A 17,918-nucleotide genomic window follows, 5' to 3' on the forward strand; every position below is an offset into this window, starting at 1 on the left:
CGTTTCTATGCGGTGCGTGTGTTGTGCGCGTTTCTATGCGTGGCGTGCGTTTGTGCGCGTTTCTATGCGTGCGTGTGTGTGCGCGTTTCTATGCGTGCGTGTTTGTGCGCGTTTCTTTGGCGTGCGTTTCGTGGCGCGGTTTTATGCGGGCGTGCGTGTTTGTGTGGCATGTGTATATTGTAGTGCAAGTGTGTGTAATGTGTGCGTGCAAATACAGCGTGTGTACGTGTGTGGTGTGTGTGTGCGTGCGTGCGTGTGTGTGGCATGTAATATAGTATAGTATAATATAGTTATATATATATATATATATATATATATTATAAAACATCTAGTGTACTCACAATTATAAAATTATATTATTCTCATTACAAGCATAAAAGCTGTACACTGTGTTCGGAGGGGATCATTGTGTTCGGCTTTTGTGTTTTGAGAAATACAATGCACAACTGCAAATGAAAATATATCTTCATGCCAAATGGTTGGTTGATGTGGGAGGGGAGAGATGTATTTGTGTGCGTTTCTATGAGTGCGTGCGTGTTTGTGTGCGTTTCTATGCGTGCGTGCGTGTTTGTGTGCGTTTCTATGCGTGCGTGCGTGTTTGTGTGCGTTTCTATGCGTGCGCGCGTGTTTGTATGCGTTTCTATGCGTGCGTGCGTGTTTGTATGCGTTTCTATGCGTGCGCATTTGTGCGTTTCTATACGTGCGTGCGTGCGTGTTTGTGCGTTTCTATGCGTGCGTGTTTGTGCACGTTTCTATGCGTGCGTGTTTGTGTATATATGTAGTGCAAGTGTGTGTATGTGTGCGTGCATTTATGCGTGTGTGTGTGTGTGCGCGTGCGTGCGTGTGACGTGTGTGTATGTATATATATATAAACTGTATTGAAACTTACCCTAGCTGTATACTTGTGGTAATGTTGATAATTGTGAATAACCCCTAATATCAAAAGCATAGACATAAATTAAAGAATACAGTAAACACCCGCATAAAAGAACCCGTGAAAGTGGTTCTTATATATATGGTACATAGTGAGAAATCAGCCTGAAAAGGTTCTTAAAGAGGTTCTTAATTGGGGGGGGGGGATATTGTGTACATTATCGTACTATACAATATTGTATAGTTTCAGAAAATATTCACACCATCCTCCCCCTCAATCCTCTGTATCGTCAAAATCAAACCCCAACATTTACTAGAAAATGAGGCAAAATACCCCCTAGAAAATCCAATCCTCCTGTGAGGAGGTATTAATATTATCTGGAACTACATGTTGTTAGTTTCCAATGGTGTAGCACACATACTTGGATTGCCCCAGTTTGCTCTAATTTTCGGTATTTTTTCATGTAAGAACCTGTTTAATTTATCAGGCTGAAGAGGTTCTTATATAATAGGTGCTTTATTGGTCCAATTTCAGCCTGGAGGTTCTTGAAATCACGAATTCTTTTATGCGAGTGTTTACCGTATGTTGCAGGATTTGCTTTATCAGCATATAACATTTAACAGAAAAAAAAACAAAGACAAAATGTGAAAGTATAAAACAGTAAATTGAGAAGTATTAATACAACTTGCTACTTTTATTCCCTATGGGGGATTTTTTTTTAGAAAACATTTAAATTACAATAATTAACAATAAACTCTGGTAATTTCATCATTTACCTATCAAGCGAGGAAAAGATAATACAGAATGAAATACTTCTGACAATGCAAACGAGCATAAATTTGTCAAGTGAGTCTTTGAATGGGAATGTAACAGATTTATGGGGGCCTACATCTAAAAATATTGCCTGTGTTGTGTCCCCTCTACATGGTAAATATACCGCTCCATACCAATCCTAAGTGCTTCCTAAGTACAAGAATTATCTGTAAATTTATGCACACACTTATTCTATGTGAAGATTTTAAAATGAAAGGCAATAATGCTATACTGGCCAATAGGTTTGGTGCATCAAACAGGCATGAATAGAATGGAATGAAATAACGCCTTTGTGTAATTGTACATGAATTGTACCACAACGAAGCCACAGGCGATCTACTTGCAGTGATCACTTGAATTTTATATAGAAACCTATATAACTTAGTTTATATCACTACCCAATTTGCCTGCTTTTAAGCACACTATTTCTGAGTGCTGCCTTTTACGTGACTGCCAAACTCTTCTTCGCCAATTTGTTTAACTTGCTGTGCCACCAGTGGGAAAAATCTGAAAACCCAATAAGAGAACACTCAAGCGTGATGACTACCAGCCTTTCCAAGATTAGGTAAAATTAGATTTAAGGCTAACAGATTACCCAATGCATGCAAATACGGATGTGAAATTTTTAGATATAAAATGCAGCTTTTTCTTCATGACATTAACACCACAATGATGTCAATGCAGTTTACTGTCCCGACTCCCAAGATTTGCAATATTTCAGAAGAACGATGTCTGGCACATCCGACTCTTTATATCTAGGAAATGTCATGGAAAAAAACAGCTCAACAAATGCGTTTCAGGGTGGCGAGCCCGGGTGCAAGTTTAATTACATCACACTGAATATATAGCTTCTGACAATTTAATAATAAGCAAGCAATAAAATACCTGAATACATCAACAACATCTTCCTGAGTGAGAATGAAGAGTTCTACATTTGTCTCAGCACGGACGGACATTCGTCTAGCAGCATGGTAGACTATGCACAGCTCACCGAAGTGGTCCCCTGGTTGCAACACTGCCACAGTCTTTTGCGGTTCATTTTCGTCAGGCACGATAGCCACCTGTAAGACACGTGGAAAATGTACACCATTCTGCTGCCGCACGGTAGCTACAATACAATTCGAATCACTAAAGCAACTAGACAGAGTGCACTCACGGAGAGTGCATACCTCCGCCAGCGACATACTTACACAACCACACAACACACATTACAACAACCACACAACATACAACATGTACAAGCTGGCTTGCTGGCTTGCTGCTCGCTCGCTCGTAGCAGCCGCTCATTGCTGCTGCTCGCTCACATGTACACGCTCGCTGGCTCGCTGTGCTGGCTGGCTCGCTGGCTCGCTGCGCTGGCTGGCTCGCTGGCTCGCTAGGTGACGCGCTAACATCGATCGCGCGAACACACTAACACACTAACACACGAACACACGAACACACAAGAGCAATCACATAACCTCCTCCAACTCCGTTGGGCGGAGGTAATTAGGGGAAAGTGCATAAATTCTGCCAATCGCTCATAGCCGACTTGAGTATTGAGCATGCTTACCTGTCCTCGATGAACAAAGTACATTTCCTGGCCCATGTCGCCCTTGTGTAAAATGTACTGCCCTGGCATGAATGGAACGTGAGTCAGCTTGAGAGATAGCATTCGGAAGAAGCTGTCATCTACATTGCGGAACAGCTTCACCTGTTAAAATGAAACCATTTTTAAGGATACACTCAAGCTTTTCACGTGTATTGCTCTAATGATAGTAACATAACATAACAGAGTAAACATTTGCTGTGTGAAAAAAAACACCTAATTGTGTGACAACACAAAGTTTGAGTTTTTATGTAAAAATGGCATTGTGGATATTTATCAATTACCACAAGGAGTATGAAATGGCAATCAAACTGCTCCGAAAATTCACATGCATAGTTATACGGTGAAAAAGGCACGTACAGAGGTGACACCAAATCTTGGCCATCGAATAAGAATGAAAATGAACAAGAGCCGCAGAGCGTCTGGGCTCATCTGAGGTCTGTTGCTACGGTTATAAATGTAACATTTAAGTCGTGCGTAGTGACACCTTTGTTAGGCGCAGATATGCAGATACGCAGTTGCGTACACATCATTTCAGCAACCTTCTGCATTCTGCATACCTCCCAAATACCATTGGTTAATACAAATCGCGTGCCTGAAACTCCTGTTTTATGGTGCATTGTGACTCTAACCCTAACCCTATTAAAAAAATAAAATAAATATTAATTGTTGTTATTAAATTGTTGTAAATAAATCATGTAAATATTTGCGTTAATTGGAAAAAAATAGTTAAATGGATAAAGATAGAAAAATACACAAAACAGGTAAATAATAAAAAATCTGATGGGATTCGATCCAAGGACCTTTGAGCCATGACGCCTGTGCTGTACCCGTTCGGCTATCCAGGCTTATTGGCTTTTTAGATTATGGATGTGCCATGAATATGAGAACACTGTGACATCATTGAGGCAGTTCAGGAATCCATGTTTAACCCTCCTTTTGAGGGTCAAAAGGTTATCAGACACTTACTCTTCGCACGTCAGTGGAAAGCACATTTCATGGTCCTTTCAATAAAGTGATAATAAGTGGTAGGTCGGCGCTGAAACAAAAAAGTTTTTCACTGTGTCCATTAGGCCATGTCCTAAGAAAATGTCTGATATCTGACCTTTCCCCCATTGCACTTTGACCTGTGACCTCCAATTTCGCACTGGTGATGGGTTTCCTGCCCATCATACTATACACCGAATATTAAGAGCATAGGTCGAGCCGTTAAGATTTGTGCCGCAATTCCGTATTTCTTCCTATACCTTAAGTTAAGGGGGAAATATTCCCCCTCCGTTTACGCATCGGGACCTTTGACCCTTGACCCCCAAATTTGTCATCCGGAGTCCTTTTCACGATTCCCCCCCCCCTCCCAAATATCGTGACCGTACGTCGAGTGGTTAAGCTTTGTGCCCAACTGTTGACGCACGCACGGCCGGACAGCCGGATGGTCGCACGGACAATCATGCGATTCTACAAGCTGCATCTGACTATGGCAGATGAGCTAAAAATCTATGAAATTTCACATAAAACCTTGTGTATCCGTAACACAAATAGAAAGCATTTGTGCAGATGCACTTCACCACACATTATTATTAATTTATTGTATAATCATTATAATAATTAATTATGTATATATTAAAAAAATATCTAATGAGACATTATTGCACCCTGAAGGAACCCATTTCATTACCCTCTATTTCCTTCACAAAGATAAACAATTGGACATGTTGGAGGAATAATGTAAAATGTATATAGTCAATGCAAGTGCTAAATACTGTACTTTTTTAAGCATCGGGCCACCAAGCTTCATCATGATTTCTCCACGCATGCAATATGGAAGGCCTGCAATGATGCGCTTCACACTGACACCCTTGTTGTAGTTCCACAGGAGACTAAAGTAAGCCATCACTCTATGCCGCAAAGCGCCGGGGAGAAGTTGGCTCTTCATGAAGGTCTATAAAAAACACATTAAATTCAAATTTGCAGTGCTGCATGTACCTAACTGATGTGTATAATAAAAATATTTTGAGTTGAACTCTTTTTACTATAATAAGACCATGTGAACCATGTTATCGTTATATGTTGATAAGAAATTCAAGTCTTACAAAACTGTTATATAAAAACGAATTTTTTTCGAACCTTAACAACAGCAATCTTGTCATCATAGAGAATTTGCTGACGATCCTGATTTGCCAGTGTTGAAGCAATATTCCCCAACACAAATCCGAAACTCAACTTCCCTACAACCATCACTAAGCTGGAGTACACTGAAAATAACAGCAATATCATAAGTTATACATGAGCAGACATCTGGTGTTCACATGAAATAATGTCAATATACAATTGAATTAATAATGAAAGTGCCTCATACCATATAAGACATCACATCACATCTTAGCAATCAAACGAAAATCCATGACTAGATAGCTTACACATTTCTTTAATGGTGTAAGCATGGACATCTCCATAGCCCGTAGAAGTCATCGAGGCAACACACCAGTATAGTGATGAGACATAGCGGGACAGTGGTGTCATCTGAAGAACTTTTAAAAGATGTACGTATGTAATAATTAATTATTTGGCACTACTACAGAGCAACTTTAACTGTTTGTATTTGTTGACGAAAATTACGATCGATCATTAACACTGCAAAGTTTCGGCCTTAAGACTGAACAGAATATAACATAAACATGAAAAATGGGTTGATTGCATAGATACTTTTGATAAAAAAAGTGGGTTCTTGGATGCTTACCATCATAGTTAGTGACCCAGTTGTTTTCTTCACCACAATCTCCAGAGACACAAGCTATGACATACCAACAGCAGGAAAAGTGATGAATCATTAGTCCTAGCAGTGTGGTAAACTTGCCAAGTCGCACCAACAGAATGCTACAAAGAAAAACCATGCTTTTCATCCTGACCAGATACTATGTAACACTTCATTACATAATGTTGCTTAAATTCTGCTAAATGTTCAGCAGGGCTTGAGACCACATGCCTGTTTTTACACTGTTATATCACTATTTATTGTTTAAAGGACCACAGTCTAGACTTTAATTAATTGTTTTGAAAGATCTGAATGACCATCTTGGTTGGCACTTATTATTGCACTTAGATTATGACAAGAGGTATCTTCATTGGCTGTCCCGTTGATAACGTTTTTTTTATATACACATACTTGGTCTGCAGCTCTTCCTCCCAATTTGAAAAGTGCTGCAAGATACGAGGTATGCGCAGCAGATGAATAATGCGGAGCTTGGAAAGCAATGTTAGTTTCTCTCCTGCGCCACCCGCTGCTGCAAAGATGTCTAATGGCAGGAAAGCCAGAGCATCATATGCGAACCCACGTGGGTTGTAGAGATAGTTCTTGTACAGAACATCAAAGTCGAGTTCTTCTTCTCCATGTTTATTCAGGTAGCTAGTGCGGAATTTCAGGAACACCTATGCGTATAAAGTTTTCCTGGTTTAGCAGTTATACTGACAAAGTACTATTTGCGTATGGTGCATTAAAATTTGCTGTACAGCGTGAGAAGTGCAGATCCTGATGAAATGCTGTCTACTGAATATCGGTCAGTTTTCTCTAAATGCAGCTTTATCAATAGTGCTGCATGCACTTTGCTCAAATAGTTCTAATGGCCTGTAAATTCTTCATTTTAATTTCTCATTATATAAATTGTTTATTATCAGTACACCGACTTAATGTATACATACCTTGAACAAAATTACAATTTCAAACAGGTAGCCAATAACGTAGATTCCAGTTGACTGATCATCGTATGAAGCCTATAGAACCAGGAATAGCAAAATAAATATTCCATAATACTTTTTGTCATATTTTCCAAAATATTTAGCAAACTGCTCTTCACTTTATTCACTGCTAACACTATAAACATAAACAAAGAACATTTACTACTCCTATCTGAGAAATTTATAATAACAAAAAATAAAATGACATACTTCAAAATGAGAAATATCAATGATATGAGTACCTGGTAAGAGATGAGTATGCAGCTCAGTAGTGATGCCACACAGTCAGCATAATTTGTCCAGATTGCTAGTGCACTGTTATAATGTATCACCCTTCTGAACAGACCCTGGTTATCAGCTGGAATGTTTCTGCTAACGTCTGTTAAAATGCAAAATTTTCATTTGAAACCCCTTAATGCAAGTATGGTAGGGTAGTGGGCATTGTACTGGATTATTGAGAAATATCCAAAATACCAATTTTTACATAAAAATTCAAAATGTGTTGTCACATAATTATGTGAGGAAGTGTTAATAATAATTAAGTGCTGGAAATTTCCTGAAATTTCCTGGCTTGAACATAGAGATAAATATCATCTATAAATAAAGTGTTTGATTAGACTCATTGGTCAATAAACGGGTACTCTTCATTAGAGCAAAACCTGGGCAAAAGCTCGAGTATATCCTTAACAGTGTTCGAAATAAGGAAAAAATGTTGGTTGTCTGACAGACAAGCTACACGAGATTTTTGCTTGTCCTGATTATTAACATAGAAATATAGTAAATGTGTAATACATTTAATCAAATTAAACTTTAGACCCAATATCTTACTTTGAAATTTTAATACAGTTCACTAACAGCTCAAATTAGGCACCAAACTTGAAAGAACACAATGATTTAATTTAAGTTATTACTTGTCTTAACAAAGTTGAAGCGATGGTAGAAAATGATGAAAAATTGCTCTAAAAAGCTGTTTGTCCAGCGGACAAGCTACTGGGCAGGTCTACTTGTCCTCCATGGAAATGGACAAGTGAGGACTAAAACGGATAGCCCTTATTTCGAACACTGCTTAACTGATCATGAATGTCATAGCTAGAATTTACCTTGAACACCCCCGGTGGTCACTATGGGTAACTCCTACACAAATAAAGTAAAATGATACATGTTACAGTTCATATGATAATATTTAGTAATGTTTAATTAAAATTATTTTAAATCAACAATTAACCATAAAAGTAATTAAAAAGGTCAACAAGACAATTAATATCCTCTGCATGTGATGTTGGTACAAGTTCTACAGTGAGTAGCTAAATAGTAAAGCTCAGTAAAGCTACAAACAAAACACTAGCAACTATTTAGCTGCTCAATCATATTAATTATCGAGTTCTCATATTAATTACAAAAATGTTATAATTCAAAGCCTATGAGGATAATACGAACAAACGCCACAGTGTGACAGTGCTCCTACGAAGGTGCACTTGGAACTGCTGCTACTATTACCATCAAGAGAGAAATCAATGTCAGGCAAGCCAAGAAAACAAAATTAATTGCTTGATAGTGTTATCAAATACTGTGCATACCTTGGTTGGAATACTTTCTCCCCTGACAGCCATAACACTTCTCTGCCTGGCAGCCTCCCGCCTGTCTTCTGCTGTCTTGTACACTTGTTTCTTCACTTCAGGATACTGTGCCAAGACATCATCTAGGGATGCCTTGCTTAGCACGAATAGGTCGCAGTTGGTCTCAGCTCTGCAAAAGAAATAACGAAATGCTATGAACATAAACTTCTAACAAACTTATTGAAAATCAGAATGATTTTTATGATTTCTTTGGCTGACATTACGTCTTGCCTGTGACCGCAATAGACAATTTGAATTACCTGATGGAAGCATTTCGTGGTGTGCCATACAGAATGCCTACTTCTCCAAAGAATTGACCACTTGTCATAGTGTCAAATATTCGAGAATTATCTTCCGATACGACAGAAACAAGCCCACGACGAATAAAGAACATCTGAAAAACAATGTGTTAGAAATGTTTTTATTACATCACAATTAGAGTCAACCATCATCCTAAAATGGTGAGTAAAACGGTGCCACAACATGACAGCCACATGGAGTTTGGCTGTGTGCTATGCAAGTGTGATTTGTTGACTTCAGACTCTTTGCTACTAACAATAACTTTACTAACGAAGAAGAAATTCCCATTTTTTACAAGAAATAAAGATAAGTGGTATTGTGTTCGGGATATGCAGCTGAACACGGATTAATAACAAACAAAGCGACATGGTTTCAGTTGCAAGCCCCAGATGCAGTTTTCTGCTGTGCATTCCGGAACTCCTACTTTATTACATTACTAATTGCAGTGTCAAAACTATCGTGACAGGTGGTTAGCAAAAAGTTAGCATCATTCACGTGAGTAAAACGTCCTCGTTTTTATAAATATATGAAGCAAGGCCATACATTATACTGATTCCTAATGAAATATAATATATTAATTGTACCTCGTTTCCAATATCATGCTTTCTGACAAGGTATTCTCCCTTCCGGATATACATGGGCTTCATGCACATGGCAATCATTTTGCAGAAACCAATATCTGTGCCTTTGAACTCTGGAACCTATACATACAATAAGTTTATATGTTATTAACATAGATGGCAAAAATGCATAACAAAATAACAGCGATCATAGCAAGGATTAATTACCCAGACCACGAACACTAAACTGCAAAACAATTTAAAGTGTACTGTCATCTTAAACATCACACCAATATTTACCTTGTTAATAAACTCATTGTAGAGTGACAGAGAGACATCACCAAGGAGGGACATGGGCAACCCTTCAAACAAAGTCGTTGGATCTATACCCTTTGTGCGAATCCACAAGTATTGGAAGTGATCAATCACTCTGCTCTGCAGGCTCTGATCAAAACCTTCATCCTACAAAAGTGCAAATTAGCGCATTTTAAACACTTCTGATTAGGCTTCTTTTATCGTTACATCAAGTCCTATTTTGCAACAGTGCTTATTTAAAGCCTCACAATGCGCATCCAAACGCTAATTTCTACAGTACTAGACTAGCAAATACTTCGTGGCATGAATAATCACACTACCTTATGACAAAATAAACTCTAGTGCTTCCCATTTCACTGCGCGTTGACTTATAAAAGGTATTTGAAAATATCTCCACTGTTGTTCAAATTCTCCGATGTTGTTGACACGTTTGCATTGCTCTGCCAGGCAACCGTCCAGCGGGTGTAGCAAAGATTTCTACGGCCCGTGTGCGTTTTTCGCTTGCACGCTGCTAGCGCAATGTTCGCGCTGTTAGCAATATCAAGCCTAAAATCAATACGTTATTTTCACGTTTATTACGCTGCCTATAAATACTTTCTTAATAGTCTTTGATGTTACATATACAGCAGTTCACAATACTACAACTATCTTAAAATGTAAACGACTACATATAATAGACCCGGGACAAACAATTCCTTGCTCAACACCCTGTAGCAACATGTGAGGCTAAGTTGTTTCAAACAATTTAGCGTTTGCGCCAGAATGCCAGTTTTCTCACCTCTTTCTTGTGGGTTTTAAGCAAACGCGCAGTGGAATGGGTGGAACTAGAGTTTATTTTGTCATAAGGTAGTGTGATTATGCATGACACGAAGTATTTGCTAGTTTAGTACTGGAGAAATTAGCGTTTGGATGCGCATTGTGAGCCTTTAAGCAATATAGCTTGGATTGTTTCCCGATTGTTCAAAGGAGGATTAGCATGATCAGGATCATTTTTCTTGATTGTGATCAACCTTCCCTGATTTGAACCACTAGATCCCGAATCAGAAAAAACTTGCACAAGAGAATCAGGCTCAGTATTAACTGACCATGGTCAGTAGAGACTTGATCCGAATGAGCATCTCAGAAAATGTTGCTCAAGTAAACTGACCCGGATCAAGCCTTGATCTGCTTTTGAGCTACCCTTTCCTGCGTGGTCATACTCATGTACACTTTCTATTAACATTGATTGTATCGCAGTATCAATTAATGTAATTACCGATAACACACAGCATGTTGTACACATGCTACTGTATCAGATGAGCTGATGTGAAAAACAATGTGCTAAAAAGTAGCATAGCATTAGCGTGGCACTTGCTGAGCTGTTTCAAATACATGAAATTACTGAAAATTTGCCAAAAACTACTAATAATTATAACAAGGTGGCAGTAGTAAACGGTTACTGACGTACTGCTATCAGATTAGTATAAGAATTAAATGAGATATACACACCTTCATGTACTGCTTCATAGCATAAATTTCCACCAGATAAGAGGCTCTTTGTGTTTCTGCATTAGCCAGACTAGCAGCAATGCTAGCAATAATGTAACCGAAGAACACCACTCCTCCAACCATAAGCAGGATGCATAGACCAACTTCAGTGAGATTCAATGGTAATATGTCACCATAGCCAACAGACAGGGTCGTTGCACAGGCCCAATACAAACTGTTCACGTATTGCGTGTAAACATTCGCACTAGCATCAGTAAACTTAATGCCGGCAAGCCATGATGTAGGCGAGCAACTACTCCCAGCTTCCGCCTCTTCCTCGCCTGAAAATAATCACAATAAACTCAACGAAGGAACCATTAGATGTAAACATTTCTTTTCTGTCAATATCCTTCACCACGCAATTTAGTGCATGACCTAGCATACCCATGTGAACAACAACTGTTCATTAATAACCAATCAAAAAGGAAGGCGGTGTTTACTAGGAAGTACAGTGTGAATAGGGAAAGGAACACGATTGTATACCTTCGGTATGACCACCAAACATCTCAGGATTCGGAGGGCAGGCAAAGTTGAAAAGCAGGCAGGTCACCCAGTTAATAGAAATGATGGCATAAAAGAGGTATTTCAGCTCTCTGAAACAAGGTAAGAGAGATGGGAGAGGTTATGCAACAACGTATGCAAAGAAGGAACGAGTCGATGGAATGAGTCTTTGAAGTAGGATCACTTATTGGATATATCACACATTAGATTTACCTTGCTCAACCAATTAAAAGACATGAATTAATTGAATGAATGCACACATACTATGTACTTCGTATGATAAAACCCTACTATACGCAATTCATGAAATATATGTGTAGTTAAGTCATGGAGCAATATAGTTGGCTATGATGGCATTGTATATTGCACAGGTAATCTTACTAACAATTACCTGACGATAACCGTGTCGAACTCTACTCCTGATTCCAAGAAGTCAAATGCAAGAGGCAGGCGGTAGAAATGCAGCAGTCTGTTGATTCTGAACAATGTCAGTACGTGCATACCATTAAGATCAAGTTCAGGGTGAAGAGAATATGCTAGAAACTCAAATGGGAAGATGGTGACAATGTCAATCCATAAGTTGCTCTTGATGTATCGTTTCGCTGTCAGCAGAGGATGAGTGATCAATCTGTCATTTGCATCGAAGTAGCAAACATGAAGCTTGACATACCTGAAATAATAAACATTACAACTTGTAAGTTATATTCAGTGCATAGTGCTGGAAAGGCAAAAAACGAGCATTGTTTATTGAAATTACATGCTTTGCACCAAAAGTAACGCTCTTTAATTACAATGCAGGACTTTTCTGAACAATCAAACTTTACTGAAATGTCAGGAAGCCTTTACTCAGTGACAAGCAGGAAAGCAACGCTAATACAAAACATCGTTCTACTTGGCACGACGAGCATTCCACTTTATTAACAACGTAATTACATGTCGACGATGGTTATGACGTCCATGAGATAGCTGAGGAACCAGAGGAAGTTGCTGTCAATGAGCAGGGAGCCATGGATTGGTACGGTGAAGGTGTTCAACATAGCCAAGATGACTCGCATCATCTCCCACCCCACCACAAACCTACTATTTGGTAGTAGTGTGATTCTGTTCAGAAAGTACAACAACAGCATTCCTGTATCGCATGGGCCACACACACAGTACAGTCTCCACCTCATTAACCTATCCCTCTGGGTGTGATTGACAGGCAGTTCTAGCCAATCAGTGTGATGATAGGATGCTTTACAAACAATGCTTAGTAAAATGGTGCCACAAATGCAACATTTTTGCAACAACCATATGCATGTACACATACAGACCAGGTCAGTTTGACCGACCTAGCAATAATATCCAAGGGGGGCGTGGTTGCTGAGTGCTGCTGACATATCCAGATTGCATGCTTCTAAACAGATGAACCATTAATTATCTTGTCCACGTATACCTCATTAGTATAAAGCCGAAAAAGCGCCCGGGCCCACGTCGGAATGGCTTCATGAAGTCTTCATTGACTGTGCCATCAGGATGGTACTTGGTGTGAACTTTGAACGAAGATTTAAAATGAGCCGTGACTTCTACATCCTCCTCCTCACGTCTGCCAGGCTTCGACTCCATATCCAGCACTGAGCGCACCTACATGTAAACAGAGAAAATTTGAAGGTTTCTTAAAAGCCTTTATCACCTTTTACCAACTCCAATCTTTCACATGAATACAAAATTAGAACATTTAGAAAATGTTGGTGAAGAGCAAAAATTAACATAACCTGCTAATTTTCCATTAATATTCATATATAATTATGTTATTAGCAATTTAAATGTTCACCCTAGTTTGACTATCTCTGTTGCGCCTATTATCCTCCTTCTTGATTTTCTCCAGCACCTCCTTGTGCTGACTGGCATTTGTGAATTGGGACTGAATCGCAGGGAACTGCTGACACACTTCGTGGAGCTCTTGACGACGCACCATTATCAACTCTACGTATGTCTTTGCCCGCACAGTGGCAGGGCAGTAATCATCGAACAACACTCCTATTTCCCCAAAACACTGTCCAGTGCTTATAGTTGCCGTGCACTTCTTGAGATCATCCGTCAGGAACTATAAATGCAGTCACGGAATAATCGTTTAGTGCATAGATGAATGTGTAATACTTCACCTGACGGCTAACAATATCGAATAAATGCAGTAATATGCTGTGGCAAACGTTTAACTTGCTGTTACGGGACAGGTACACTTTGTATGATGGTAGAAAAGGCAGTCACAAGCTTTTTTCAACAAGGTTATGCCAAACAACACACCTAGGCACTTTCGTGCATTCTAAACATTGTATTCATGTAGTCATATATAATTGTGCAAAACAAGCACTTAGCAAATGCACCTACACTACAGACATAAGCCTTTGCCCTTCAACTAGCTTCACCTGGCCATATCTGACAAGATGAAAACTAGTACTTACCTCACACAAGCCTCTGCGCACGCAGTACATCTCTCTGGCCAAGTCTCCAGCATATACGATTATCTCACCAGGGTTGAATGCATACAAGTGGGCCTTTTGTGCTAACAATCTCATAAAGCCCACATCCATCTCTTGAAATAGGGGAAGCTGGATTGCAATAAATAATATCTGGATGTAATTTTAAATACATGTACATACACACATGTTACCGTTGATCGTTTCACTGGGTCCATTGAACCATCAAAGCTACTACACCCTACTACACAATACTACACCTTAGAATTTTAGGGTATATCATGATAGTAAGTGCTTAAATAATAGTATATACCTATACACATTTCTATAATCATGCATTCACGTCATAAAACAAGTGTTTCGAAATTTTTTTTTTCGCCGCTGACATGACACCCCGCGATTGTGCTGCCACCCTGACAAAGTTGCGCTTTTGCAGATTTTTTTGTGCACGTTACAGACCGAGGGCTAATTACAAAAGTTTAATATATTTATACCCAACTGCTATTTAACCAAACGATTTTTTTTATTTTAGGGCAAATTCGTCCATATTATAACTGCATCTAGAAGTTGTTGATATGATATTGCAATTCTTCTCATCTTAAATTAATAAATAAGAAACACCCTCAGTCTGTAGCCTGCAGCCGAAAAGTTACGATGCGCAACTTTGAAAGTAGATGCGCTAGTAGTGGCGCCCCCATCATTGCCAGCAATGATATATAGCTGTTTAGTCACTCTAGTTTAGACATACAAATGCACACGTTTACCGACTACAACAGATAAACTAACAAATTGAACACCGAACAATTCGTGCACGAGGTTTCTTTAATAAAATCACTAGCTGTATAAAGTATCATATATTCAACAGCACAGCAGCAATGTCACATGTTTGACCTTTAATAAATGGGCTTCAGCATCCTCAATAGCAATGTCTTGTTGTAGTGCCACAGGCACATCCCTGAAGATGTTACGAGCCGTACCAGGTTCTGCTTCACCCCTACAATAACAAACATGCAATATGTAATAGACAAATGAGAAAAATTCATGGCTTCTGCTATAATATCATCCCTTACAATAGTTTTGTTAGACACCGAAATGACAGAGGATTACAGCCCTGGGCATGTGCATGTCAAATGATGAACAAAAAAAGACAATTAATTCAGCAAAACAATTGAAAGAAATATTTATTACAAAATATAATTTGTCTCCGATTTCTCACCTATATCTGCTCCACAATAGCTTCATATACTCAACGACACGCACACGCAAGTCTTCATGAAGATTGTTTTCCAACATAAATGCTTTCATTCCCATTAGTTTAGTCTGGTACTGTACTCTGCAAAATGAAATTAATATTAAATGTTCTATATACCATTCTCCTTTGTTTTACATCGAAAGTACAGTCAATATTGTGTCTACAAAATCAGCATATCAGGGACGTGATTGCTCAAGGGATTGGGGCTGAAAATGTTTTCCAACCTCACTCAAATCTATAGAGCGTGTCAAGATGCATCACAAATTACCTATGCTAGGTACTAATTTATATGTGCCTGTATGCTTAACACACAATTCCAAAATAATACGAACCGAGCAGAGTCATCATTGGCCTTGAGAGCAGCAATGGCAGCCAGAATGTAGCCATACAACAACAAGCCAATAATCATGACGAAAGAAGCAATAATCTGGCCAAGCGTTGTAAGGGCATACAGATCTCCATAGCCAGTGCTGGACATTGTAGTTGCAGCCCAGTACAATGACAACATGTACACGGTAGTATCATTTCTTGGTCCACCTATCTCTTCTTCTTCTTCTTCTTCTTCTTCTTCTTCCTCGTGATGTTCTTCTTCTGGAACGGCCTGCACTTGAGCCTTCTTGTCAAGCATGAAAAGCCAGCTGCTCTTATTGTGCCTATGAAGTAAAGCAGTTAAATGGTAAGAATCTATACTAAAAAAAGATCAAACAACCATAATGAAAATACAACTAGATTCTGGTGAATCACACTTATAGGCAACACATGCTTATATAGTTACTACAATATTACAATATAAATGGTGCATTGTACTTACACTCCATATGCGCTGGCAGCCAAGTACAGCAAGCATGCACAAAAGTGAGTAGCACATAGGATGTAAATGGCAAACTTTTTAGTGCGAACGGAGCTGATATCTACATCTAGCTTATCCTCCAGACTGCTGATGTAGGCAATAACCTGAAAATAGATAGCAGGGTAATTTTTGGTAGCACTTCAGCTAAAACTAATGAAGGATCACAAGAATGACTTTGTGAAGGTTCTTTGACAAATTCTGGCTTACTATTGCACAGACAACTGAGTACAAGCCAAAATGCTCAACTATATAGTAGTCACAACAAAACATACTCACTTTTCTAAATTTCAGCAGTCTGTTTAACCTGAGGAAACATAAGAGATGCCAGCGGTGTTGGTCACCTACTGCGAGGCAGATGACTTCTAAGGGAAGGACAGCAAGAATGTCCAAGACAAATGCCATGCTGAATACGTAGTTCTTCTTGATAGATGCGAAGTCCACTAGAATGCCTACATAAAAAGATGGTCAAAACACACAAACCTGATTAAAATGCATCATTAATTAGCAACAATATATATATATATTACCAAAATGCACCAACACATTGCTGGCATTAATGTCTTGCATCGAATATGACATATTTTCTTAATTACATGCACTTGGTAATTCAGGGTATTGTACTTATATAATAACTACAAAGACACACCGTTGGCAGTCGCGACACCCGTCCGCAACTGGATTATGATATCCAGCACGAGAAGCAAATCAAAGAAGTAGGTCACGATCAGGAGTTTCCTGCCTGGCACTGTCTCATACACCGTCTCAGAAGTATCAAACGATGGGAAACAGGCGACGTAGGAATAGAGTATGAAAATGAAGACAATCAGCACGACTAGGTACTTGTTCCATAAGCGGCTGAACATGCAGCCTGGATCAATTGTTCTCCCTTGCAGAAACCTCTGGATATTGGTTATCAGTGCTATGATCTGCTGCAAGATAATATAGTGAGCATAGTATTATACGTCAGACCAGGGTGCGAAATTAACGGGAGTCCGAAGTCAAATACTCCCTGATTTACTGTCGGACTCCCTGATTGGACATATGCAGGAGTCCGTGTGACTCCCTGAAAATTCTGCGATACTGACTAGTTCGTTCCGGAGCACGGCCTCGCGGAATTACCGTATTTTTTCAGCTAATGTCCCAAGAAAATTTGGCAGACGTGCAACTGCATGAATCTTAAAAACAAGCACATGCGTTATTGTTAATATCTGTAATTTTGAACCTCAGACTGCGGACTCCCTCTTTTTGAGGGTAGGGAGTCCGTTGGACTCACGTGTTAAAAAGTTAATTGTTACCTCTGTCAGACTGTATATTAGATGGTTCAAATTACTGTACATAGTCAATGAGTATAACCACGTCATTGTCAACGATAAGAATAAAGCAATTTTTCTAGGAGAAAATGTTAAAAAAAAATACAATACCCTTCTACTGGCACCGGGAGAGACTGGTACATTGTGAGATTCAATGATGTCCACAGAAGATGAAATGTTTACAACAGTTGCATTCTTTTCGTGGCCGTGCATTGCCATAG

The 17,918-nt window shown here is 39.1% G+C and overlaps 1 protein-coding gene across 1 annotated transcript; it reads right to left on the reverse strand.

Moving 5' to 3' along the window:
* Positions 1–1,571: 1,571 nt before the first annotated feature.
* On the reverse strand, positions 1,572–17,914 carry LOC106816428. The gene is made up of 29 exons (XM_014821049.1): positions 17,809–17,914; positions 17,034–17,313; positions 16,664–16,836; positions 16,349–16,491; positions 15,870–16,190; positions 15,502–15,618; positions 15,177–15,279; positions 14,271–14,417; positions 13,640–13,912; positions 13,262–13,449; positions 12,760–12,927; positions 12,218–12,496; positions 11,809–11,918; positions 11,287–11,606; positions 9,784–9,945; positions 9,508–9,624; positions 8,884–9,017; positions 8,585–8,753; positions 8,108–8,141; positions 7,250–7,386; positions 6,972–7,043; positions 6,439–6,701; positions 6,013–6,149; positions 5,693–5,803; positions 5,400–5,527; positions 5,041–5,214; positions 3,240–3,380; positions 2,573–2,748; positions 1,572–2,194 (listed from the first exon to the last, which is right to left on the reverse strand). Exons 1-29 carry the CDS (start codon positions 17,908–17,910, stop codon positions 2,110–2,112), a joined length of 4,764 nt encoding a protein of 1,587 aa, XP_014676535.1. The 5' UTR covers positions 17,911–17,914; the 3' UTR covers positions 1,572–2,109.
* Between the last annotated feature and the right edge of the window lie 4 nt (positions 17,915–17,918).

Source organism: Priapulus caudatus, unplaced genomic scaffold (assembly GCF_000485595.1).
Source record: "Priapulus caudatus unplaced genomic scaffold, Priapulus_caudatus-5.0.1 Scaffold1375, whole genome shotgun sequence".
NCBI classification, from domain to species: Eukaryota; Metazoa; Priapulida; class Priapulimorpha; order Priapulimorphida; family Priapulidae; genus Priapulus; species Priapulus caudatus.

Coding starts and splice junctions, on each gene's coding strand:
- LOC106816428 (XM_014821049.1), bottom strand. CDS start 17,910: ATGCACGGCCACGAAAAGAATGCAACTGTTGTAAACATTTCATCTTCT. Junction 17,314..17,808: donor CTCCCGGTGCCAGTAGAAGG/GTATTGTATTTT, acceptor ATCTTGCAGCAG/ATCATAGCACTGATAACCAA. Junction 12,928..13,261: donor TTCGGCTTTATACTAATGAG/GTATACGTGGAC, acceptor CTTTCTGAACAG/AATCACACTACTACCAAATA.